At 44.1% G+C, this 26,695-nt stretch overlaps 1 protein-coding gene across 1 annotated transcript in view; it reads left to right on the top strand.

The window, feature by feature from the left end:
* Positions 1 to 26,695, top strand: part of Dnajc7 (DnaJ heat shock protein family (Hsp40) member C7) — a 37,641-nt gene that overhangs the window by 7,590 nt on the left and 3,356 nt on the right. The window contains exons 2-9 of the mRNA XM_021211508.2: positions 9,815 to 9,903; positions 13,076 to 13,200; positions 13,468 to 13,581; positions 16,172 to 16,246; positions 19,606 to 19,724; positions 20,997 to 21,150; positions 21,505 to 21,669; positions 22,561 to 22,652. Of these exons, the coding sequence (XP_021067167.1) occupies positions 9,815 to 9,903; positions 13,076 to 13,200; positions 13,468 to 13,581; positions 16,172 to 16,246; positions 19,606 to 19,724; positions 20,997 to 21,150; positions 21,505 to 21,669; positions 22,561 to 22,652 (933 nt within the window). The remainder of the gene's footprint in view (positions 1 to 9,814; positions 9,904 to 13,075; positions 13,201 to 13,467; positions 13,582 to 16,171; positions 16,247 to 19,605; positions 19,725 to 20,996; positions 21,151 to 21,504; positions 21,670 to 22,560; positions 22,653 to 26,695) is intronic.

The raw sequence follows: 26,695 nt of genomic DNA, 5'->3' as shown, positions 1-26,695 counted from the left end.
AAAAAAAAAAAAGATGAGAGATGTTACCAGAGCTGTTAGGTCAAGCCTGGGCCTGGGCCTGGCAGTGCTAACAGCTGAGCTCAGCCACCATCCTCTTGCCAGTTAAAGAGACGGGTCTGTGAGAACAGAGGGAGGAGGGTTATTCAGTGGGACCATCTTGGGAAGAGGAGCAGATAAAGAAGTTCAGTAACAACATGCATAACTAAGCAGTCCTGGTGAAAGCGTGGTCCCTCCCAAAGCTGACCCATCAGTCTTTCTGCAAAGTAGTCTGACCTCTGAGAGACAGACACGCTCCTCTTCTGGCTGCACTAGGCCTTAGCATGCCTTCCCATGGCTTACACTTCCTGGGGGGTTCTAATCCATGAGACCATGTTTCAGCAAATAGTCTGATAGCTGTGGCGTGGGAAGCAAGTGCCTCTAGAAAATACTCCCTCCTGTGAGGAGGTCTGTGTTGTCAGGGAAGAACCACAAGATGGAAGGGAGTGGGTTCAGGGATATATGAACAGCAGCCTCAGGCTGACTGAAAAGTGGGTGCCTGTGCTGTCAGAATGGTTTCAGGGAGCTCATTGCTCTGACGCTCTCCTTCCCGAGTAAAGAGAGGAGACGTACATGCCAGAGCCCTGCGATGCCTGTCCTTATGCCTTCACTGATGGCGTAAGATTCGGATTGGAGGGGTTGGTTCATCACAGCCCTGCTTTCCCTAAGACGTAGCCAGCTCCAGCCAGTGCCTGGTGTCCTTCTCTCAGCCAGCAGTAGAGTGTGCTGCTGCCTTGTGAAGACTTTGCCACAGCTCCCTGTGATGTACTTGGCCCTCTGGTTCTGTCTCTGTTGAGGTTTCTCCTTGAATGTTCAGAGTACATTTTGGCTCATCTGTTCAGGAGTTTACATTTTTGTCTTCCACCTTTCCTCTTTGGGAATAAGAGATTGTTTTGTTTTGTTTTTCATAATTTATTTTTTATTGTATGCACATTGGTGATTGGCCCGCATGTGTCTGTGTAAGGGTGTCAGATACCCTGGAACTGGAGCAAGCGTGCTCGTAACTGCTGAGCCATCTCTTCAACTCCAAATTTTTAATTTTTGAGACAGGGTTGCATAGCCTAGGCTAGCCTAGAACTCACTGTATAGTTCAGGCTGGCCTTGAACTTTGTAGCAGACTGTCTGCTTCTAACCTGAGCAGTTTTAGTTGTTCTTTAAAGTAAAAAGGGAGTTGCTGTTGGATCTATCCCAGCTTCCCACACCACCAATTGCCTGACACCTAAAATCCATCTCATTGCATCTCTACTGAACCTGAAAAGAAAAAGTTTGACCCTGGAATAAAAAAAAAGCACAATAAAGAACCTTGGGATTTAGAGAGGAGGAGGAGGAGGAGGAGGAGGAGGAGGAGGAGGAGGAGAGACAGATACTGGGTAAGGTAGCTTTCCAGTGGCTAGCACTCTCCCGGCTCTAGCTGGTTAGAAAGCACTCAGCACACAGACCTTGCGGGCACCCCAAGATTTATAAATGTTTTTCATAAGTCATATGACTTTCACTTAACATATATGAGTGTTAAAGTGAAAGTTTTATTTGTAGGTTAGAATTGATTTAATTTTTAAATATTTTTTAGAAAAATAAAGTGACTTTGTTGGTGGTGTGGCATAAACATGAGGCTATTGGGCTCTTTTGCTTTATTTTCATGAAGGTCAGAGAGAGTACAACATGAACTAGGCCTTGTGACATGCCATTGGGGACAAGAGGTCCAGGGAAGGGGGAGGAGGAAAGAATTTCTACTCTAAGACTGGCCAAGATCTTGTAAATTCTGTAGGGTGGAGGATGTTTCCAGATCAACAAGCAGCTCGTAATTTGATTGACTAAAAGAAAGGAGGTGCTACAGTCTAGAGCAAGATAACATGGTAGACACAGTGAACGTCCTGATTGCTGGGCATGCGTCACACACTGCAGTCCCAGCAGCCCTGAGGAGGAGGGAAGTGCCCCTCCCCACTAGGTTTTTCTCTAAAGTCAAAGGATCCTGAACACTTGTTTATTGTCAGAAAATTAGAGCGTTTGTCCTTAGCTGTAATTTTAGCAAAATGTTTTGCTACAGATGTTACTGAGAATTGGGGTTCCTTTTTGTTGGTTTTTGGCTTCATAGATGAAAGATTTAAAAAAAACAGTAGAGTCAGAAGAAGCTTAAAATTTGAGAGGGAAATCATAGGTTAGGCAGAAAACACAAAGTAGGCAAGATAAGAAATAGAGATCTCTGAAGCAATCAGGATGCGGTGGCACACACTGTTAGTCCTAGCTCTCAGAAGGCAGAGGCAGACCTGTTCTACATTGTTCAAATATGGCCAGGGCTGTGTTAGAGTAACCCCATCTCAAAAAGTCCAAAGCAACAACAAACCTAAGCTGCCAGAGGAGGAGGGTGTGGAAGAGCAAGATAGAGAAAGCCATGCCTTTTGAGCTAGGGCCCAAAAACAGCCAGCAAGTTTGTGGGTGGCTGGTGGCAAGCAGCCGCATGGCATTGCGGGAGGGTCTTTGTAAAAGAACGACAGTGTCCAGAGTGACATGGCACGCATACTTGACCAGTATCCAAAGAAGAGATAAAGAAGAAAAGGAAAAGTTACACTTTGAAAGTTAGAACTCAGAAAAACATACAGGCTTAGCAGTAAAGATCCACAAGTGCAGTGGACAAGGGGCCTCTGTGGGTGTAAATACTATTTAAAGGGTAATTATTCTCCCCTTTTAGCATGGCCAGTGAGTCAGCTTTCTTGAGGTCTGGTCTCTTGGCATTCCCTGTTGGATTAACTCCTAAGAGAAGGTGCAGCAGTGTCAAGTGGGCACCTTATAATGGCAAATGTCCTGAGATAGAACTCAAATTCTGTTCTGGCCTGCGAGAAGTAGTTTTCCTGTACTGGGTTTCATTTAAGCCCTGCTACCTTCACCTTTCTGTATGGTATTTTAAATTAAGGAGAGGCAAAGCTGATCTTGAGGGCCACTCACAACCTACAGGAAAGTCTTAGGAAGGCATTTTCTCAGTTCAGGTTCCCTCTTCCCAGATGACTCTAGCTTATATCAAGTTGACAAAAACAAAAAAAGCCTAACCCATACAGTATTCTAGCCAAACACTTGAAGTAAAAGTAAAGTTGCAGTGTTTGTCTCATAAAAATCTAATTGGTGTTTCCTGGGTTACAAATGTTTACAGAAGTTTCCATGCAGTGGCTAAAGTAATTTTTCCCTTCCTTCCTCCCTTCGGGAAAAAAAAAAAATTTAAAATGATACAGCTGATGAAAAGGGATAGTTCAGTGGTTACTGCGGGGCTGGTGAGATGGCTCAGCAGGTAAGAGCACCCCACTGCTCTTCCAAAGGTGCAGAGTTCAACTCCCAGCAACCACATGGTGGCTCATAACCATCCATAATGAGATCTGACTCCCTCTTCTGGAGTGTCTGAAGACAGCTACAGTGTACTTACATATAATAAATAAATAAATCTTTAAAAAAAACAAAAAACAAAAACACTGGCTGCTTTTCCAGAGGTCACAGGTTCTGATCCCACACTCAGATGGTAGCCTGCAACTGCCCATAACTCCAGCTACAAGGGATCAGAACTCTCCTGGCCTCTGAGAGCACCAGGCACACAAGTGACGCACAGGTACACATGCAGATAAAACCACCTTTACACATTAGAAAATTTAAAAAGCTTTTACCTGTAGGGTGGATGTGGCTGTGTGTAAACACATTTGTGCATGTACAGTCTGTGGCACACAGGTGGAAGTCAGAGGACAACTTTGGGGAGTCAGTTGTTTCTTTCCACCATGTGGGTCCCAAGGATCAAAATCAGACTTGGTGGCAAGTTTTTACCCCCTGAACCTTCCTGCCAGCTTAAGGAGGTTTTTAAAAACTGCTGTCCAGTGAATCTAATATCTGATAGAGGCTGACTGAAGCTTTTGAATGTCTTTGTAATTGCTAAAAAGTTAAGTTGATCTAAGGCATAATCGCTTAAGTGTTTATCTTGGAGGTATTTAGGGAGAAAATGGACATTTGTATAGGGCATCTGTGTTAGAATGTGTTGCAGTGTCAGCCATGTATTTCTAGTTAATGTATTTCTGATTTGTCTGTAAATGTGCAAAGTTGAGCGGGGATCATAAGCCTAAGTTGTCTGATTCGATCACATGGTCCTGCTAAGAACTTTGTAATGCCAAATGATTCTTTGGCAGTACTTGTGGGAGTAATTAGTAGCAGCAATGAACGAGCAGCAGATTCAGAGAGTATACCTACAAACACAGGCTCACAGATTTTAACAGATGTAGCGTGGATGCAGTGGGTTTTCAAGGCTGAGGATTTATGACGTGGAAAAAGAAAAAACAAATACATTTTAAAACAGGAATGTATACAAAGAGAAAACTATTCAGTTTGCCCACCTTTGTAAAGAAGGGCACTGATCTGGGGTGACCATATGACTGCATGCGAAGAGAATGTTTGCAGCCAGGCATGGTGGCACACACCTTTAATCCCAGCACCGGGGAAGCAGAATCAAATGAATATCTGAGTTTAAGGTTAGCCCAGTCTACATATTGAGTTCCAGGCCAGCCAAGGCTGCTACATAGTGAGGCCTTATCCGCCCCCCCCCCCCAAAAAAAAAAGGAAGGGGGAAAGAAAAGAATTGTGTGTGTGTGTGCGCGCACGCACGTGCGTATGAGAGAGAGAAACACACTATACATCAGTACTTTTAGGAAATGCTTCTCTCCTTCCACATATTCAGCTTGGTGGTAAGCACCCTTACTGGATGAACCATCTCACTGGCTCCGTGTTTTGGTTCTGTAGCTATTTTCTTTTCTTTCTTTTTTTTTTTTTTTTTTTTTGGTTTTTCGAGACAGGGTTTCTCTGTATAGCCCTGGCTGTCCTGGAACTCACTCTGTAGACCAGGCTGGCCTCAAACTCAGAAATCCGCCTGCCTCTGCCTCCCGAGTGCTGGGATTAAAGGCCTGCGCCACCAGGCCCGGCTCTGTAGCTATTTTCAACAGAATTGATCCTTAGTGATTCACATCAGAATCATTTCCAGCATCCTTGAATCAGAGCTGTTGTGCTTATAATGTTTGGAGTTGACCCAAGGGTTGGATGGAAAATTGGATAAGCTAATTTTATGTAGCCAGGTCTGGTGTTGAAGACCTATAACCTCAAGCTATTTAAGTGGCTGAGTTGGGAGTTCAAGGCCAACCTGAGCAATTAGTGAGATCCTGACTCTAACATGTATAAGGAAAAGTGCGATATAACTCAGCGGTGCAGTATTTTAGTTCCCAGTTTAAAAAAAATTCTGTGGTCATTGCAATGGTTATTCATGTATTGAAATATTATGTTTTACCTCATACATAGTTATCTTGGGGAAAAAGTAAAACGTTTAAAAAGTAAAAATTAAAAAGACAGACCAAGCAGTGGTGGCGCACACCTTTAGTCTCAGCACTTGGGAGGCAGAGGCAGGCGGATTTCTAAGTTTGAAGCCAGCCTGGTCTACAGAGTGAGTTCCAGGACAGCCAGGGCTACACAGAGAAACCCTGACTCGAAAAACAAAACAAAAAAAGATCAAATAAAATGAGAACCAAGGACAGAGGCTGGCCTCTGCATGACACAGAGTACTGAGTTCAACCCAGCATAAATTAAGAGGGGTACAGTGGCACAATTTAGGAGGTTGAGGTAGGAGGACCAAAAATTCAGGGTCACTCTTGGCTTTGCAGTGAATTTGAGGTCAGCCTGGGCAAAGCAAATAAAGCAAACGAAAACAAGGAACCTGCAAAGGCTTCTAGAAACTATGAGAGCTATGCAGTTACTGTGGTACTCCCGTATCACTGTGGAGCATGACTGCTGTGCTCTTTGTTGGAAGACAAGTGGAAGGCTCGCCACACACAGCATTGCTTCAGAAGGCCTGTGCACATCTTGATTGAAAGGATTAAAAGCACAAGCGATGTATTACAGTTGTTAATACCATCAGACCAGTTCTCTGGATCTTTTGCTTTAGTATTTTAGGGTCTAATCTGAACTTAATTTTGGGTTTTTATTAGTTTTTTTGTTGTTGTTTGCTTTATTTGGTCTTTTTCGTGCCAAGATTTCACTAGATAGCCCTGACTGGCCTGAAACTCCCTATATGTAGACCAGACTACCCTCAAACTCATATGAGATCCACGCACTTCTGCCTGCCGAGTGCTGAAAATTTAATGTCATGTCCATAGAACACAATCTCAAGTCTTCCTTTCTGGGTACTGATGTATTTTAGCAGATTCATATTGAAAGCTCATTTAGTTATCAAAGAATTAATAACTCTGGCAGCAGTGACAGATGCCATCTCCAGGTTGCCCTCACCCTTTAGTCGCTTTGCTGTAAGGGCAGCTTGAACAGCTTCAGCTTTTCTCAGGATTTGAGAAAAGGCAGGACTTGAATTATTTAGCTCTGGAATTGTTCCTGATGTGGCCCCGACAGATTGCAAAGATCCCTAAAGGGTCAGGTCCGTTGGTCCTGTGTGTTTGGGGAGGTCCAAATGAAGATGACGCCTCTTTGGACATAAGACCTGGATACAAAAAATAAGTAAGCATCTGGCCTAAAAGCACCAAGTGCCTGAGCCTGTTGTCTAGGCAGCTGCTAGTCAGCTACGTTTCTGTGAAACTAAGTCCTTTTCATGAAACTGTGGGAATAGCTAATTCTGGCCCGATATGCAGTGTGAGATTAAAAACATGGCAACTTGTCACAACACGATTCTTGTTCTTTTTGCTGTGGGCTGACTCTACATTACTTGCTTTGTTTGCTCTAGAATGGAATCTACTCACCATTTACTAAAATGAAATGCCTTTCTTGGGGGAGGCAAAGTCCATCCACTGGGTCTTGCATCCTAAAGAGAAGGGAACTCTGCTCTGTGACTGATTGTTATGGGCCTCGTTATGCTTGAGTGAATCCAGATTTCAGTCCTAGGACAGATTTTTCACACCAGAGCTGTTTTGTATCTTGGTTCAAAGAATTTTTTTATTGTCCTTGCTTCACTTCCACTAGTACAGATCAGTTTTAAACTTCTTATCAGTATCACAGAAGTGAGCATTAGAAAGCTTAGATAGTATGTGACTTTGGATTTTGACACACGGGGCCACTCCCTGACCTTGAGCAAATTGTTTAAACTCAAGACTTACTCCCGGGAGGGTGGAGTACACCCTTACGGTGAAACTTCCCAACTTTGCTAGTTGTGCATGGAAATCACATGGCTCACATACCTGTTAGCGGTCTCCACTGAAATCATCATTTGGTTTCCATTGGAAGCCAGCAGCGCAGTAGGCACCATGGGAGGGAGCAGTGTTGAGGAAAGACCACCAACCAGTAGTCCATAACAACTGGTAGCTCTGGGTCCTGGTTTTGTTACTAATAAGCTTTGTGCTGCTGGCACAGTGGCTGGGTGCTTTGGTTTTCCTCAAGGATCTAGCTATTCTTAGTCACTACTGACTGAAGAAGCAGCTAGATTTTAGTTGCAGATGGGTTAGTATCTAGAGTTTACACATTTCTTCAAAGTGGTTTTGTTCAGCTTCTGGAATCCAGTTTAGGGGAAGCCCATGGAATCTCTTGGCATGTCTGCTCTTAAAACATAAGCTTTTCGTAGAGTTTTTAAAGTGCTTTGCTTAATTTATGTTTAAAGGAGTTTTGTGTATTGCATTGAAAGATTTCAGTTGAGACTCTTAAGTTTTGCAGGTGAGGGAGGCTGTTCCTGGTTCTTGTAGTAGCAGATGGCCTTTTTATAGCATTGTGACAGTATAATAAGATTTTTCAGGCCAATTTCCTCCCAGCAGAGTTTAAATCTGTCAGCATTAGTAGGTCACCCCATTTCCCTCCTCCTTTCTTCCAGCAGTCTTTTTATGTCAGTGGGGCTTACCGGAGCAGTGTTGGGGAAGAATGGAAGTGGAGGGAGCTTTGCCAGTTTGTCGTTTGAAATATGTAAGAAATGAACCACAAATCTCTCCTGTGCTATGTCATCAGCTGCAATCTCCCATATCATCGCCAGTGAACTGTTGCTGCCGGGGACGTAGTCAGTGACACAGTGCTGTCCTGCCATGTTCAGATCCCTGGGTTTGCTCCCCAGTTCTAGAGTGGGACACCAAAAACTATGACTTCTGTCTCTCCTCTAGGCAGCCGTGGACTGATTTCCCTTTTGCATATATGACTATGGCAAGTAGGAAAGGAAACAAAAATCTTTAAAAGAAACATGCCTAAATAGTTACATTGCAGGAAAGAATCATCTATCATTTCATTTGGGAAATAGGATGTTTTGAGGTACTTCTTGTATTTTTCCCCTCTGAGACAGGTTCTGCTGTGTAGCCCTGACTGGCCTGGAGCTCACTATGTGCAATACAGACCAGGCTGGCCTCGAACTCACAGACATCCACCTGCCTCTGCCTCCACACCAGCTACTTTGGGTACTTTTGATAGTTTTCTAGTTTGCTCTTTTCAGTGCTGTTTGTTCTGTCCTGTCTTGATGCCAGATGGTAGGTGGACAGCACAGCGTGGTGGGCAGAGGGGGCGGAGAGATAGGCGCTTCCTCCAGCGTCTGACTCCCTCCTGTCAACTTTGCTCTGTCTTCCATCTTACAAAGTACACTGTCACTCCTTGGTTACACACTTTGACTGTTCTCCCAGTGACAAATGGGGAAATCACTCTCAGGAAACTAAATTAAGATTCTTAAGGCTGTGCCCTATTTCATATTGAGAAGTCAGTTGTCCCCAGGGGAAATTACCTACAAATGTTTTCCCTAGAAGTTTGCAAATATTGAAATATCACAAGTTTATAATCCTAGCACTTGGTAGACTACAGCAGAATTGCCACAAATTCAAGGTCAGCCTGGGCTACATGTTAGGACACTGTCTCAAACCCAGCCCTTCAAAAAAACAAAACAAAAAAGAGGCGATAGTTGTGACATACTGGAAAATTCAGTGCTGGCTTTCAGTGGCTCACTTACTAAGCATATGTGTTTGCTTGTTTGTTTGTTTGTTTTTTAAAGATTTATTTTATTTATATGAGTACACGGTTACTGTCTTCAGATACACCAGAAGAGGGCCTCAGATCCTATTGGTTGTGAGCCACCATGGATTTCTGGGAATTGAACTCAGGACCTCTGGAAGAGCAGTTAATGCTCTTAACTGCTGAGCCATCTCTCCAGCCTGTTTTTGTTTTGTTTTTAAGATTTTTTTTGATATTTATTTTTATTTTATTTTATGTATGTGAGTGTTTTGCCTTTGGACGTGCACTGCTTATGTTCCTGATGCCTTCAGATGTCAGAGAGGGTAGTGGATCGCCTGTCACAGGCGATCGTGAGTTACAGGTGGTCGTGAGCCACCATGTGGGTGCTTGGAACTGAATCTAGGTCCTCTACGAGAGGACCGTCTCTCCAGCCCCTGGTTTTGGTTTTTGAAACTAGATCTCCTAACTCTACACCCCAAGTGCTAGTATTATAGGCATTTGATATTATACCTTGTGGGGTTTGTTTTGTCTTACTGTGTTGTGTTTTTGACACAGTCTTGCTCTGTTAGCACAGGCTGGCCCCAAAATCACAGATTTTTTTTTTTGTCTCAGCCTCTCCAAACTCTGGGATTTCAGGTGTAAACTACTGTGCCCAGCTGAAAGGAGTTTTCCTGATTTTGTTTGAATGTCTCTGAATAGATTGTGAATGGATTGGATTATTTCACTGGACCTCTTTTGAGTCTATTGGCCTGTTGGACAGATCTATAAGTCCTTTCCAGAATATCACGCGAACATGAAGCTGGCTCTTCTGAGCTCGTCCCTGAGGTATAGTGATATGACTCTTCCTTTTCCTTTTCAGGGAAGCAGAATCCTTCAAGGAACAAGGGAATGCATATTACGCTAAGAAGGACTACAATGAAGCTTATAACTATTACACAAAAGCCATAGGTAAGAAGGATTACAGCAGGTGGTTCCTGCCTAACAAGCAGCTCTTAGTGAGCTGCTGAGCTCACTCATCATCAGGATCAGTGAGTGATTCTGCCCAACACATGCATCCAACGATTGGTGCTTCTTTCTTTGTCTCAGGAAACAAAAATGAGTCTTATCCCAATGTTCGTAACATGCCAGCATATTTTATTTATCTTTAAGACTGTTTCATGTAGAATAGCATTGAGCTCACGTAAGTCACAAACAAACCATAGTTCACTAAGCACGTTGGCCCTCTCTACCCCCAAAAAGGTAGTTCAAAGTCGTAACTTTCCTCTTGTGTTGTGTTGTGGTGCTGGGGATGAAGTGAGACCTTTCTGAGTGCCTGTGTAAAAAGGCTCTGCCTTGTCCTACAGGCCCGCCCCTAGAGCTGCAACCTTAACAACTAGATGCATCATTGCTCTTCTAGTCTGCCTGTGGTTGACCTTTAAAGAGAGTGTCAGCGTGGGGGGAGGTTCCGTGCAGTCCTGAGCTCAATTACTCTCTACTCCCTGTTCACCCCTCAGCCCTTTATCATTATTTGTGTGAGTGTGTGTGCATGTGCATATGTATGTGTTTAGGAGCACGGGTGCGTGTGTGCACACATACATATGTGCTTGCTATGGCATGTGTGTGGAACTCAGGATAACTTGCTGGAGCTGGTTGTTTCCTTTACCCATGTGGACCATGTGAAATCTCGGGTCATCAGGCTTAATGACAAGTGCCTTTACCTGCTAAGGCTGGCCCTGTTTTTTAAAATGAGCTTCATTTTTTTAAAAAAACCAAAACCCAAAAACACTTGGAAATAAAAAATGTAACATGTTGAAATTAACCAGACCCTATAGTTACAATAGGTATTCTGAAGCTGTGGGGCTTCACATTAGATTTTTACACTTTTGTTGCCAAATACATTTTTAATAACCCACTGCCAAAACCAAAATACTGTTTGATACAATTAGAGCTAGAAAAAAAATTACAAACACAGAAGTGGATGCTCACAGTCAGCTATTGGATGGAACACAGGGCCCCCAATGGAGGAGCTAGAGAAAGTACCCAAGGAGCTGAAGGGGGCTGCAACCCTGTAGGTGGAACAACAATATGAACTAACAAGTACCCCCTGAGCTCATGTCTCTAGCTGCATATGTAGCAGAAGATGGCCTAGTCAGCCATCATTGGGAAGAGAAGCCCCTTGGTCTTGCAAACTTTGTATGCCCCAGTACAGGGGAAGGCCAGGGCCAAGTAGTGGGAGTGGGTGGGTAGGGGAGCAGGGGCAGGGGGAGGGTATAGGGAACTTTCGGGATAGCATTTGAAATGTAAATAAAGTAAGTATCTAATAAAAATATCTTTAAAAAAAAAATTAGAGCTAGAGGTTAATACCCTCTTCTATAGCTCAGGTCATTACCTGCATTCGGTTTCTCATCAGGCCAGAGAGTTACCCTTTCTTGTTTTCTTCTGCATGTTATACTATGCTATGTGCACACTTGCTTATGTGTATATATAAGTTATAGATTAGGATCTGCATGTGAGGGAATCTACAGTGTTTTTCTGAGATTGTGTGACTGGGTATTACACATTCTAAGATCTTCCATTTTTGTGACTGCATTTTTCTTAGGAACAGAACAGGATCCTATTGCATTCGTGTGTGTGTGTGTGTGTGTGTGTGTGTGTGTGTGTGTGTGTGTGTGTGTGTGTATACCAGATTTCCATTACCCATCCATCCTAGATGGATATCTGAGTTTAATCCAGTTCTTTTCTGTGGCCAGGTAAGCAGTAATAAACATGAGGACACACACCTCTATCATGAAATGTAGAGTTGTTCTCTGGGTATACATATGCCCAGGAAAGAAAGAGCTGGGGCTTATAGCAGTTATATTTTTAATTTCTTTCAGAACTCTCCAAGTTGATTTCCACATTGACTATCTTGAATTGCACGCCCACCCACAGTGAACAACTTTTCCCCACATCCTCTCCAACAGTTAGTGTCAGCTTTGTCAATGACAGTCACTTTGACTGGGATGAGGAGACATCTCAAAATCATTTTAATGTTTTTTGTTTTTTGGTTTTGTTTTTGTTTTTTTGAGACAGAATTTCTCCACATTTAATAGCCCTGGCTGTCCTGGAACTCTCAAGAGATTTTCTTGCCTTTGCCTCTGAGTACTGCGATTAAAGGTGTGCTCCTGGTTCTGGTATTTCATTTGAGACAGGCTGGCCTAAACTGGCAGAAATCTTGCGTTAGCTTCCTATGCCCTGTCCCCTTTAACATGTTTATGTTTGATTTTTTTTTTTTTTTTGACATAATTCTCTTACTCTTTTTCTCCCCACTTTCTTTTTGTGTATGGTGTGGTGTTTGTGTGTGTGTGTGTGTGTGTGTGTGTGTATGCGTGTGGTGTGGTGCAGTGAGTGTGTTTGTGTGTGTCCATGTGGAGGCATGAGGTTGATGTTGGGACCATCTTAGATTGTGTTTCTGTGTTACTCACGGAGGCTGTATCTCAGTCGAATGAATCTGGAGTTAATTATAACGACTGAGGTGGGTCTTGATGGCTAGTTTGTTTGGAGGTCCCCTTCTCCCTTCCAGGCTGGAGTTCCAGGCAGGCCACCATGCTTGCCCAGGATTCCCTTGCCTCCTGGGGACCTTGATGTGGATACTCACACTATATTACAAGTTAGCTACTGAAACGGTTCTCTAGGCCTCCAGTGAAATAGTCCTTTGAGAGGTAGCCTGTACTTAAGGTCAGCAGCCTGTGCTGAACTTTGTTTTGTCTTACTACGTAGCCTTGGCTGCCTTGGAACTGGCTCTGTAGACCAGGCTGGTCTTAGACTTCTAGAGATCTGCTGTGTCTCTGGAATGCTGGGATTAAAGTGTGACCCACTATGCCCAGATGAACTTGCTTTTTACACAGTTGATATTTTTGATTTTTTTATGTGTTTTGAGTGTTTGGCATGTATGTATGTGCACCATGTGCGTGTTTGGTAACCACAAACATCCAAAAGAGGGTATTAGATCTCATAGAACTGGCATTACAGATGCTCATGAGCCACCGTGAAGATCATGGGAATCAAACCCAAGTCCTCTGTAAGAACAAGTGCTCTTAACCACTGAGCTATCATCTCTCCAGCCTTCTGAGCTGTTTATGTCCTATTATCTGTCCTGTAGATATGTGTCCTAACAATGCCAGCTATTACGGTAATCGAGCGGCCACACTGATGATGCTCGGACGGTTCCGGGAAGCTCTTGGAGATGCGCAGCAGTCAGTGAGGTTGGATGACAGTTTTGTCCGGGTATGTAATGGAGCTCTTTGGGGAAGAATGTTCTACAGTATCTCTGCCCTATAGCTGCTAACCATCAGGAGCATTTCCTCCTTTCATTGTGACAGCCATAACAATCTCCTAATGGTGATAATGTCCCCTAAAGATCAAGTGCTCCCTCTGAGAACCACTGCTCTGCCTTTTCGCTGCGTGTTGGTGTTTAGACTGTTTGCTGTTGTGTTGATTTCTTTGTGCCTGTGCAGTCACTTTTCTTTCCTTCCTCTGTGCTCCTTCTTCTAGGGACACCTCCGAGAAGGCAAGTGCCACCTCTCACTTGGCAATGCAATGGCAGCATGTCGTAGTTTCCAAAGAGCCCTAGAACTGGATCATAAAAATGCCCAGGCGCAGCAGGAGGTAGGTCTGATCTGTTCCTATGAGAGACGGTGCGGTGGGTCTGGAAAGAAGAGTGACCAATAAGGCAGGACTGACAGTCCCACCTCACCAGCAGCCACACTTACCCAACTTTAGGTAAATGTCATAGTCTCTGCGACCCTGTTACTTTAACTGTTGAGTGAGTTTTCAGTCTGTAAAAAGTGGAAAGCTTCGGAGATGACTGGGCAGATGGCATAACGCTTCAAGAAAATAAGTTAAGGAACAAAGTTAAAGCATTGAATGAAGTCACAGCTAGGGTGTAGCTCAGTTACAGAACATTAGTCTAGATGTTCCCAGTCTTGGTTTCAGATCTTGGGTTTGTCAGAAAGAACTGCTGTATGTTCAGGCATGGCTTAAGCTGGTAGCACATGTCTTTCAGGTCCACCTTTGTAGTAGGTGCCTGGACGCATTTGAGTGAACATCTCAAAACTGCCCAACCCCTGGCTTACGGTGGCCATATTTTATGTCTTCCTGACAGGAAGTCAACATTAAACAAAAAATTTGGGCCTTGACCTTTTCTATTTTCTTTTAAAAGATAGGGTTTCAAGTGTGGAAATCCAGCTCACTGGACAGAATGCTCGCCTAGCATGATGAGGCCCTCGTGTTGATCCCCATTCTCAGTAAACCCTTCTGTGGTAGTGCACACTTAGGAATCCCATTACTTAGACAATGGAAACTGAAGGACCAGTTCAAGACCATCTGCAGCTACATAATAAGTTTAAGCTAGCCCAGGCTACATGAGACCTTGTCTCCAAACAAAACAAGAAATGAGTCTCCATGTAGCCCAGGCTAACTGGTCTCGTCTGTCTTGGTGTTGGAGGGGTCTATTTGTTACTAATTTTATGTGTATTGCTATGAGAGACCTTCTGGAACTGGAGTCACAGACAGCTGTGAACTGCCATGTGAGTTGCTGGGAATTGAACCCAGGACCTCTGGAAGAGCAGCCAGTGTTCTTAACTGCTGAGCCATCTCTCAGCCCATCACCAGCTTTTTAAGGAAATGTTTAATTCTTATATTCCTTGGAGTGGGGGTTTGGTTTTTGAGGCAGGATTTCTCAGTGTATCCCTGGCTGTTCTGGAATTTGTACTGTACACCAGGCTGACCTCGAACTCACAAGACCTGCCTGCCTTTGCCTCCTGACTGCTGGGATTAAAGGCTTGCACCACAGCTGCAGCTCCTTTTTTTGTTTTGTTTTGTTTTTTAAATTTATGTGTATATGTACTCTTGTGCTTTTGTTTGTATGAGGGCAGGCTTGGACTGGCTGTGGCAATGATGTTGGATGTAGATCAGGGTTATTGCCTGAAAGATCATTTCTCCTGTTCTATCTTGTTTGAAACAGTGTCTCTAGTTTTTTGTCTTTGAGACAAGAGTCTCACTATATGTCTGTGAATGACCTGGAGCTGGATGTATAGAGCAAGCTGCCCTTTGCTTCTCAAGTGGACATTACACTGACCAGCAAAATAGGGTCTCTTGCTTGCTTGCTCCGGGACTCACTCTCAGCTAACTGACACTCCAGTTACTGAAGATTCTGTTATTCCCAACCCATCTTGCCTTAGCAGCACTGGGTTTATATATACACACTGCCATGTCTGGTTTAACGTGGGTTATGGGATTTGATCTCAGGTCTTCACACTTGTATGGCAAGTGTTTACACACAGAGTCATCTCCTTCACCTTGATTTTGTTTATATATGTATGCATGCATGCCACCTGTATACCTGTGTCTACAGAAGCCAGAAGAGGGCATCAAATCCCCCTGAGGCTGGTGTTACAAGTTATAAGCTGCCCAGTATGGGTGTTGGGACTAAACTCAGTACTGTGGAAGAGCACCAAGAGCCCTTAAACACTGAGCCATCTCTCGTGTGTCCTGCCCTATGCTTCCACGCACCCCCTTTACTGAGTTTCTAGATCAGGTCTCTATCTGATAAACTGTGTAATCCAGGTTAACCTTGAACTTGCTATTCCCCCGAGTGCTGGCATTACAGACTTGTAGCACCATGCCTGCTTCTTTGATGTGATTCTTTTTTTCCTTCTTTCTTTTTTGAGATAGGGTTTCACTATGCTATGTAGCTGTGTCACTGTGGCTGGCCCTAAACTCACAGTAATGTACCTGCTCTCTCTCTCTGTGTGTGTGTTAGGATTAAAGGTGCTTGCCACCATGCCCAGCTTCTGTGGTTTTAAAAAGTTGTGTTGTTGAGACAGTCTCACTATATACCTCTGGCTGTTCTGGAACTCACTGTGTAGTTCAGGCGGGCTTCAAACCAAAAACATCTGCCTGCTTCTACCTCTTGAGTGCTAGGATTACAGGTGTGTACTACCACACCTGGCCTCAACAGTATTCTCTTTCTCTCTTTTTTATTTTTGGCTTATCAAGACAGGGTTTTTCCTGTCCTATACTTGCTTTGTAGACCAAGCAGGCCTCGAACTCAGAGATCTACCTCCTGAGTGCTGGGATTAAAGGTGTGCACCACCACACCTTGCTTCAGTGATAATCTTGAAAAAAAGGAATTCATCAGGGTCTTAGTGACTTTTATGATTGTTCAACCTAAACTTCATTTTTCTCCCCGGTGTAGTTCAAGAACGCCAATGCAGTCATGGAGTATGAGAAAATAGCAGAAGTGGATTTTGAAAAGCGAGATTTCCGGAAGGTAAAGTAGAAGTGACTAGAACCTACCCTTTGTGCTGTGATATTGCAGAACAATCTAGACTAGTACATTGTCATTCAAATTTGTCTTTGACCTTTTCCCTCTTAAAAGTATTTTTTGCTAAGTTATTTTATTTCTTAATTTTATTTGGCTTTTCAATAAGGAGCAAAAATCAGCTTGCTTATATTCCCGTTGGTTATGTCAGGTAGTGTACATGTATGTACTAATTAATGAAAGAAAAATCAGCTGGAAATAAATACTGGAGCTGAATAATCCATATTTATCTGATTAACTTGCTTCTAATGGAGTAGATGCTATAAATAAGGCTGGGGAGAAGGAAGCCCTTGTTACAGTTATGGAGTGTGTGACCTGTTATGTCACCTTTCTCTGCAGTCTGTCAGCCTCAGCTTGAAAGTGCTAGGATTACAGCATGAGCCCCTGCTACCTTTTTGATGTTATTTTGGGTCTTGTGTGTAGCTCAAGCTGGTCTGAAAGTTGGCAGTCCTCTGATGCCACTATACCCAACTTGGTGTTAGACTTTAATAAACTTCACAGTATGTGGTAGGTTTTGACAATCTATATGTTAAAGGGGTTGGTGTATCTGAAATAGGGAACAAGTGTGAAAGTTCCAGGATTTTTCTAGAACTTGGAGTTAAACTTGAAGTATACATCCCCGTTTCTTAGATAGTAGTGAGAAGTAGCTTTCACTGAAGAATCAAAGGAGGAAGCAGAAGATTGGCAGAGGTCAGAAATCCGCATCAGGAGATTCATGGGCTCCTTCAACAAGGTGATTTTAGTCCAAGGGAGGAGTTGCTGCATCATATGTAGGAATTTGCATAGGGCTTTCAGTGGCAGGTGTTGAGGAAATGTTTGGGGACAAGTAAGCACCCTTTTGACTTTTATACTGTGAGGGCTGTTATTTGGGAATAAATATATCTGACTAGTTTATGCAGGTTCGCAGCATTAACCGTCTTCTGCCCATGCGTTTTGATAATCATAATGTCTTTGTAGTGTGATTCGTGTGTGTGTGTGTGTGTGTGTGTGTGTGTGTGTTGTGTGTGTGTGTTGTGTGCGCGCGCGTGCATGCACACGCACCCGTGCACACAACTGTGTTTGGAAAGCAGTTCTAACTACTGTCACGTTTTTTTTTTTCAGAGGCTCACATAGGCAAAAGCTTTGTCCTGAAAGGCAGTCTTTTGGGTTTCTTTTCTCTCTTGCTCACTCTAGAGCCAGAATCCTGAGTTTGTGACAGAATCCTCTGTTTGTGACATCCCAGCCCCCCCACTGTAGCTCATGGTGATGTCACAAATGAAGAATTATGATCCTGGCAGGGGAAACAGATGAACTTGGAAGAAACAAAGATCTTCTTTGCCTGCAGCTGTCCCTACTGGGGACGTGGTGGGGGGTGGCAGTAAGCATTGCTGAGCCTCAATTGATGTTCCTCACGATGAGCAGAGCCAGCTCTGCATAGAACGTTGAGCTTGTGAGGCCAAGGGTGTGGCTGCTCGACTGTCACTGGCTTTTCCTCTTCGTACCTCAGTTGTCATTACTATCCTTAGAACTTCCAGTGACCTGTGCCACTAAAGGAGCACCATCTTGTCGTCGTTGGATTGGCAGGGCAGAAAGTGTCAGTGAACAACTCAGTGTTTTCTTTCTTGATTGTGGGTTTTCTTTTTTGAGACGAAGACTCTGTGTAGCCCTGGCTGCCCTAGAATTCTCTGTGTAGACCAGGCTGGCCTTGAACTCACAGAGACCTGCTTGCCATTGCACCCATCTTGCTTGTGTTTTTAATCTCAATTTTTGAAAAGGCCCTCTTCTCAGTGCAAATATAAAGCATGGAAAGATACTTAGTGATGAGTGTTCCTTCCAGCAGGCCCTCTGGTCTGCCCGTCTCTCTGCTCCCCGTCTCCGGTGCTGGGGTGGAGCTCAGGGTCAAGTTCTACCACTGAATACATCAAATACAGATTTTTAGATTTGTTTGCATGAAAGGTAGTGCACTGTTCATGATATGTAGCTCTTTTTCCCTCCTCTGAATAAGTCTTGGAGGTCTTTCTACAGTAGTAAATGGGATATTAGTGAATTCTTTAGAGTTATGATGTGTGCCATTATATCAGTCTACAACGATGGAAGTTACCTTTCCTTGCTTTTAGAATTCATACTTGAAGTCTTAGAGGTAATGGTGTCCCTTAATTGCAGATTTCTCCTCTGGTCCGTTATTCTTAGGGAGAAGGGGATTGGGGGAGGGTATCCCAGGAGTAGCAGCTAAGTAAGAATGAGAGCTCAGAGAACAAAGTTGTGGAGAAAAGGATGAGTTCCCGAGAGCTGTGTGACTGACAGGGAGCGCTTGGTAGGTGTGAGTGAGAGACTGGCTTGGGATTTACATGGGGCAGCCCAGTGGTTGTAGTGATGTGACATCCATTCGAATCCTTATAGATGGCTAGTTCACTGTGGAATCTCTATACTGAAATGAGGGTAGCGGACCAACCCAGTAGTAAGGTGTACTTTAATCCCAACACCCAGGAGGCAGAAGCAGCTAGATCTCTGTGAGTTCAAGGCCAGTCTGAACTCTATGGTGATTTTCAGGACACCTAGAGCTGCACACTAAAACTGTCTTTTTTAAATGTTTCCAAAAATTTATTTGTATGAATATTTTGGCTCCACATATGTCTGTGCACTGTGTGCACACCTGGAACCCTTACAGGCCAGAGGAGAACATTGAATGCCTTTTTTTTGGATCCCATGGGACTGAAGCTGCAGACAATTGTGAGCCACCACTTGGGTGCTGGGAATTGAACTGAAGTCGTCTGGAAGAACATCCAGTGCTCTTAACATCTAAGCCATCTCTCCAGGCTCATCTCCCTCCCCACGTCTTTTAAAGCTGTGACGCTGTTGTCACGGGAAAAGGAGGAGCACCTCAGTTTCTGTTCTATGTGCAACGCTGATTCTGTGCCAGATTATTTTTTGCTGCTGTTCTTATCACACCAGCTAAAGCCGGACAGATAATGAAAATAGTAAATAATGGTGTTTGCGAGACAAATGTGAGCTCTGATCATAGTCACTGTGGGCTCACCATGGAGGTTGCTTTCTTGTTGAGGTTAGCGCTCTAGCGTCCTACTGTATTTAAGATGGAACTTGATGACCTAGAGCCTCGCTTTGTTCTCTATTCATTAGCCTTCTCATCTCTAAAATAAAGGCAATGATAGTCCTTATTAACTCCATGAGGTAGTGGTGGACTTATTGAGTGAATGTGTAGAAGCTTTGATATTATAGTACCAATAAGCAATGATGTCTTTGAGCAAACTCAAGTGAAGACATTTCTGGAGTCCCAGTTGAAGAGTTCACTTGCTTTCCTCTTCCCTTAGGTTGTCTTCTGCATGGACCGTGCCCTAGAATTTGCCCCTGCCTGCCATCGATTCAAAATTCTCAAAGCAGAATGTTTAGCAATGCTTGGTCGATACCCAGAAGCACAGTTTGTGGCCAGGTACGCAATCTGGCCAGGTCATTACTAAGATGCAGAGTGGACTCCTGGCTGCTGGCTGACTGCTTGCTACATGGGGGCTGTGGGTATCGGCTAGGGTTGTTCATGCCTTCCTGGAGCTTAAAGCCAGAGGTTAATGCAGGTTAAATCCACGACCCACAAGGTATATAGGATGCAGCTGTGTTAAGGGTGCTTGAGCCTTGTGTGAAAGAGCTCAATGAGTCTGAGTTTGTTTAACCTCTGTTTTCATATACTCTATGGGAGTTCATTCTCTCCTTTCATACTACAGAAGGTTTTGGGAATTGAATTCACGTCATCAGGCTTGGCAGCAATCTTACTGGCCTGGGTTTGTTTGAATGCAGTTCTTTCTACTCTAGGAAACTCTTTTTTTCTATCTATATTGTAACTCTTGTATACTTTCTTGGTCCCTGGTCTCAACTGCTTAGCTCTGTCCTATGCCATAGTGCAGAAGCAGTCGCAGATAACAGCTGAGTTAGTGAAAATCAAATTTTAGGGACATGACCCAAGGTTGGGATGTAGCTGAATGGGAAGATGCTTGTGTACCAAGCTTCATTCCTCAGTAACATGGGGCGGTAGGGAGGCAGTGGCACAAGTTCTGGCCTGCTGTGTGCCTCATTGGGAGAGCTTGTGCTTAGCTTGTACTAAGCCTTTAATCCAGTCCCTATTACACATCACCTATCACCAAAATATGAGGAGAAAATGGAATACAAAACAGCACCAGAAAGGACTTAGCCCTGCGGGTGGTGGTAGTTTATTCACCCCTACTCTAGTTCAATAAAGAGTGTGAGACATAGCCAGGAATGGTGGTACATGCTTATAATCCCAGTACTTGCCAGAGGCAAGCGGATGTCTGTGAATTTTGTAGGCTAGCCTGGTCTACAGAGCAAGTTCCAGGACAGCCAGGGCTATACAGATAACCCCGTGTCAAACCAAAAGAAAAGATTATGAGATACAAGGAATGTATTGGGCTGGATTGATGGGGGAGAGGGAGTAGGCTCATCAGTAAGTGCTTGCCTGTCAGGTCCCAGAGCCTGGGTTTAATCCCCAGCACTGCTAGGTACGGGGAGAATGAAGAAAGAAAAACATAGTCAAGATAGATAGATAGTTTATTTTAACAAGGCTTGTTCTTGAGAATCTAGTCACCTGTGGATGAACTTGAATACTAGAGCCATGATCAAGAAACAGTTTGACTACAGATGATGGGAATGGCCAAGACATTGTACACCACAGCTGAACGTGTCCTCTTTATTACAGTGACATTTTACGAATGGATTCCACCAATGCTGATGCTCTGTATGTCCGGGGTCTTTGCCTTTATTATGAAGATTGTATTGAAAAGGCAGTGCAGTTTTTTGTACAGGCTCTCAGGATGGCTCCTGACCACGAGAAGGCTTGTGTCGCTTGTAGAGTAAGTTCTAAGCCTGATGTTCTGAAAGTGGGGGTAAAACTTCCTTTTATATCTCATGATAGGAGTGAGACTAGGGCTATAGCTCAGTAATGAGGTGAGGTGACATGTCACGCTGTCATGCCTGGGACCCTGGATTCTGTCCCTCCTATCAAAGTGGGGGGAGAAGAAATGAGTAGAGGAAGACTCACAGGAGTGTGACAGCCCACTTGTCAGTGTGTAAACCTTCCCTGCGGGGGCCGGGCATGCAGGGGCCTGTGTCCCACCAGACAGCTGGGATTGAAGAGAGAGAACTGTGAGAAAGAGAGTGAGCTGAGGCTTTCTGGGCTGAACTGACTATCCCTTGCTTCTCTCCAGAATGCCAAAGCCCTTAAAGCCAAGAAAGAAGATGGAAATAAAGCCTTTAAGGAAGGAAATTACAAACTAGCATATGAACTGTACACAGAAGCCTTGGGGATAGATCCCAACAACATAAAAACAAATGCTAAACTATACTGTAATCGGGGTACGGTTAATTCCAAGGTAAGTACTTGATCTGGGTGTCAGAGGTCTTCAGAGATCTGCTTAGCAAGAGCAGCCAGATAAAAGAATGGTGTCCCTTGCCCTGTAAGGAACTGCCTTCTGAGAAGTGAACTTGCCTTTTTGTTTGTAGTGTTGAGAATTTGAGAGGCAGCTTGGCTGGCCATTCCCTCCTGTTTTTCCCCAGTTGTCTCTTGTGAGAGCAGCTAGCAGGTCTGTGCCATTTTAACAAGTGTTGTCACTTGAGCAAGAACTTGTTTATTCTTCAGGACAAAGACGAGGACGTTGACAGCGTTAATTGGGCTTTTATAAATTGCTGAACACGTGTAGCTGAGAATGAAGCCGGGCAGTGGTGGCACATGCCTTCGATCCCAGCACTTGGGAGGCAGAAGCAGGCAGATTTCTGAGTTCGAGGCCAGTCTGATCTACAGAGTGAGTTCCAGGACAGCCAGGGCTACACAGAGAAACCCTGTCTCGAAATCCAAAACAAAAAAAAAAAAAACAAAAAAAAAAACAAAAATAAACCAAACTGTAGCTGAGAACGACCATAGTTGTCCTGTGGCCGTGTGCCCCATAGAACCCTAGTAGTTAAAAATTGCAGTCTTTCTGGTCTTTGTAGTTGGCTCATGGAAGAGTGGACTTCATGAACAGCAAACAAAACTGTTGTTTTGGTTAGACAGGCGGCACAAAAGGCGTTTTAGTCAGTGTATGTGGCATTTATCACATAGTAAAGAAACCAGTTTGAAATTTGGTGTCCTTAGCCCTCAGACTTTCCCAGGGAACAAGAACATAGTAGAACAGGAATCTAGGTGTGTTCATGTTGTGTAGACTCCCTTTGTCAGTGGTAATATGAAGTGTGATTGCTCTCTCTCTCTCTCTCTTTCTGTCCTGAAGCTTAGGAAACTGGAAGATGCCATAGAAGACTGTACAAATGCGGTGAAGCTTGATGACACTTACATCAAAGCCTACTTGAGAAGAGCTCAGTGGTGAGTGCTCTGGAGGGTGCGGGGCAGAGGTTGCCACTGGTTAACTAGGGGAATTGCATTGTGATTGACAAAACAGACCCAGGGATGTTGTGAGGTCATTTGGTCCTTCCCCCTACCTCTAGGTGGGATTGTTCCAGTCCTAGACTATCTTTATAGACCCCCAGCGGAGGAGATTGCACACGCTCCCTCAGTCTCCCATGCCTGTGTCTAACGCCCCTCACGGTCAGTAAGTTTCCTCTGATGTCTGACCCAAACTCCTTTCATTAACATATGAGTCCATTTCCTTTGAGACTATTTGTGTTGTTCACTTCTGCTCTAACTTGGCACAGTGCTTGGCACGTCTGTGCTTGCCCAGTAAGCTGTTGAATGGATGTGTGATGCTCGGAAGAGGGAATAAGAAGAAAGTATTCTTACAGTTGAGGTGTGCCTGCTGTTTACCATGAGCAGGGAGAGTACAGTTGAAAGCTATTTCACTTGCTCAGTGGTGCAAATATATAAAAGAAATACTCTTCTTTGATAAACCCAGGATAAATAGTTCATGCCAAGTATTCAGAGCCAAGAGTGCTCTGTGAAAATGTTCGTGCCTGCCCGTATTTTTCCCAGATGCTGCCCAGCCTTTTTGTTCATTTTACTCTTTAATCCATCCTCCAGAGAATTTTCTTCAGACAGAACATTACCAAGGACTAAATGAACCTCTCAAAAAGCATGTCTTCTGGCCTAGGTGTGGGGACATAGCCTGTATGTAACTCTAGCACTTGCAAGGTTGTGCAAGGCCAGTGTGGGCTACAGAATGAATTCCAAACCAGCCTGAACTGGTGAGGAGATGCCAGCCCAGTGGGGACCTGAGATCAGATCTCCAGAACCAACATAAAGTCTGATGTCTGTAATCCCAGCTCCTCCACAGTGAGGTGCAGACAGACAGGAGAGTCCCCAGCAGCTCACAGGCCACTAGCCTGGTGCATTATACAGTGCTAAAAAAGAGACCGTGTCTCAAAGTGGAAAGTGAAGACCTACATTCAGGGTAGTCTTCCCATCTCCATTATGTGTTCCTTGGTGATTGTGAGCCTTCGTTCCCACAGGAACATTCACACACCAGGGCTCTGGGTTTAGCACCTGGCTCAGTGGACAGAACAAATCATTTCATTTCCTCCTGCTTTCTAAGCAAACAACTTCCTGGTTTTGATTTTGTTGTTTCGTTTTCTTGAAAGTGACTAGACTTTATACGTATGTAGTGATGGTGACATTGAACTTGTGATTGTCCTGTCTCCACCTCTGATGAGTGCGAGGGTTGGAGACCAGCATCAGTACATCTTCATTGTGTTTTTATACACGCTAGGGGAGCAGTGTACATGCCAAGCTACCTCCCCGCCCTATGGGGTCCCCCACCCCACCCCTGTCTCAGCCTGAGGCAGTGATACTGGTTTTAGAGATCCTCAAGGAAAAGGAAGTTCTTGGTTATTTTTCCAATACCCGTTTTATTTCTAATTATAAACTGTAAAGTCCACAGGAGAACCCTACTTAACTAATGCTTGAGCCAGAAACTTCCTGGCCAGTGGTACAGATCCTTACATTAAGATATAAAAACTGGCTGGGCAGTGGTGGTGCACACCTTTAATCCCAGCACTCAGGAGGCAGAGGCAGGCTGATTTCTAAGTTCGAGGCCAGCCTGGTCTACAGAGTGAGTTCCAGGACAGCCAGGGCTATACAGAGAAACCCTGTCTTGAAAAACCAAAAAAAAAAAAAAAAAAAAAAAAAGATATAAAAACTGCTGGTATGTGTGATTTTTTTTTTTTTAAATAAAATTAAGTGGATGACTAAGTCTGTCCAGTGAAAACTTATATGAATTATATTATCAGTTCTGAGAGACTAGCCCTTATTCAGCCCAGAATCATATGCACTGTCACACAGAAATGGAAGCTTGGGCTAGAGGTATAGCTTAATTGTATAGACCCTGCCTAGCATGTTTGAGGGCCTGGATTAACTGTCTCCCTGCCCCTTACCCCACAGAAGAGAATGGAAATTGGTGCTTGCCTAGTATGCTCAGGTGTAGTAGCTGGCACTCTATAAATGGGGTCACATGTCTGTATCCCCACACTGAAGAGGGAGGTAAGAGGATCTGAAGTCCAGGGCCGGGCTAGAGAGATGGCCCACTGGGTAAAGGAGCCTACCACCAGCAAGCTGGACCACCTCAGTGCCATCCACAGGACCAGATATGGTAGAAGAAAGAATTGACTCCCAAGAGTTAATGAACTCTGACCTCTACACATACTGTATAGTCAAGCATATGAGCACACATGCAGACACAGTAAATGGATTGTTTGTTTGTTTATGGTTTTTGAGACTGGGTTTCTCTGTATAGCCCTGGCTGTCCTGAGTTAGACTTACTGAGTAGACCAGACTGGCTTCAAACTCACAGAGACACACCTACCTTTGCCTCCCACGAGCTGGGATTAAAGGGATACGCCGCAACTGCCTGGCCAGTAAATGATTTTTAAAAATTCACAAGTTTAGCCATGCATGGTGGCCTCCACCTTTAATCCCAGCACTTGGGTGCCAGTGGCAAAGCGGGTGTCTGATTTCGAGCCGGCCTGCCTGGTCTACAAAGTGAGTTCCAGGACAGCCAGGGCCACATAGTGAATCTCAAAAAAACAAAAAAAAAAGTTCAAGGCCAGTCTGGGCTGCATGAGACTATATCTCAAAAAATTAAATTAATTAAAAAAACAAAAACCCAACCCTTTGACCCAACTGAAGGCTTTAAGCAACAACACAAAATGTACAGAATTCCTTGCAGTTTTTTCTAACAGCAAAAGAACAGAATCCTCTGGTACCTACTACCCCAATTCTCTGTACTATGGTAACGGGAAACATGAAGAGTTGTTCATTCTTAGTTTGCTAGTAGACGGTAGAATAGAAGATGAGTGTGTGTGTGTGTGTGTGTGTGTGTTTGTGTGTGTTGTTTTACTGACAGCTCCTTGTTTTGTGTCTGAGTAGCTTTGCCTCTGAAACTCCACCCAGTGTGGGGCAGTGGACACTTGGGCACAGTGGGCTGAGAATGTAGCAGTGGTCCCCATAGGCACTGAACTGCGAAAACCCTGGGGAGGCTTGACCACAATACAGCTGGGCTCAGCCTTCAAGTGGAACAGATGAGAGCTGTTTGTTACCTCTCTTAGCACAAGCTCGAGCTCTTCCTCTCTCCCTTAAAGCCTTAAAAGATGTGGAAGATTTCTGAGTTTATCTGAAGTACTGCAGATTCTCTTTGGTAGTGCACACCTGCAATCCCAATACTTGGGAAGCTAAGGTAGGAGAATGGCCAGTTCAGGGCCAGCTTGGACTACATAGTAAGTTCTAGTCCAGCCTCGGCTACAGAATGAGAAAGACCTCATCACAAAAAAAGAAAAAAGAAAAAAAAAAACAAAACAAAACCCCAGAAGAATGCAAGCCAGTATTATTATGTTATGCAGAGGCCTAGTAATCAAGGCAGTCACTCAGATGTCAGGTTCGGTGTTAGTTTGTTTGTTTGTTTTGGGACAGGTTTCTCCATATAGCCCTGGCTGTTCTGGAACTCACTATGTAGACCAGACTAGCCACAAACTCAGAGACCCACCTGCCTCTGCTTCCTGAGTGCTGGCATTAAAGATGGGGGCCACCACCACCTGTCAATGTGTGTTAAATTACTGTACTTCAGATTATCTGACACTTCCCCCTGTGAATTCGTTCTCTGTTATGTTCCTAGTTAACGCTGTGTCTGCAGGACATTGTGTTTTTTGTTTTTATTTGGTTTGGTTTTATTGAGACTGAGTCTCACAATGTCAAACAAGCTGGCCATGAACTCAGAGATCCTCCTGTCTCTGCCTCCTAACTCTACAATTAAAGGCATTGTACTACCATGCCCAGACTGGACATTGTTTTGGGTGGATATGTCTCTGTGTGTTTGTTTTTTGTTTTTTTGTTTTTAATTTATTTTCGAGACAGGGTTTCTCTGTGTAGCCCTGGCTGTCCTGGAACTCACTCTGTAGACCAGGCTGGCCTCGAACTCAGAAATC

This window comes from Mus pahari, chromosome 14 (assembly GCF_900095145.1).
Source record: "Mus pahari chromosome 14, PAHARI_EIJ_v1.1, whole genome shotgun sequence".
NCBI classification, from domain to species: domain Eukaryota; kingdom Metazoa; phylum Chordata; class Mammalia; order Rodentia; family Muridae; genus Mus; species Mus pahari.
This window is presented reverse-complemented; position numbering and strand designations above follow the sequence as displayed.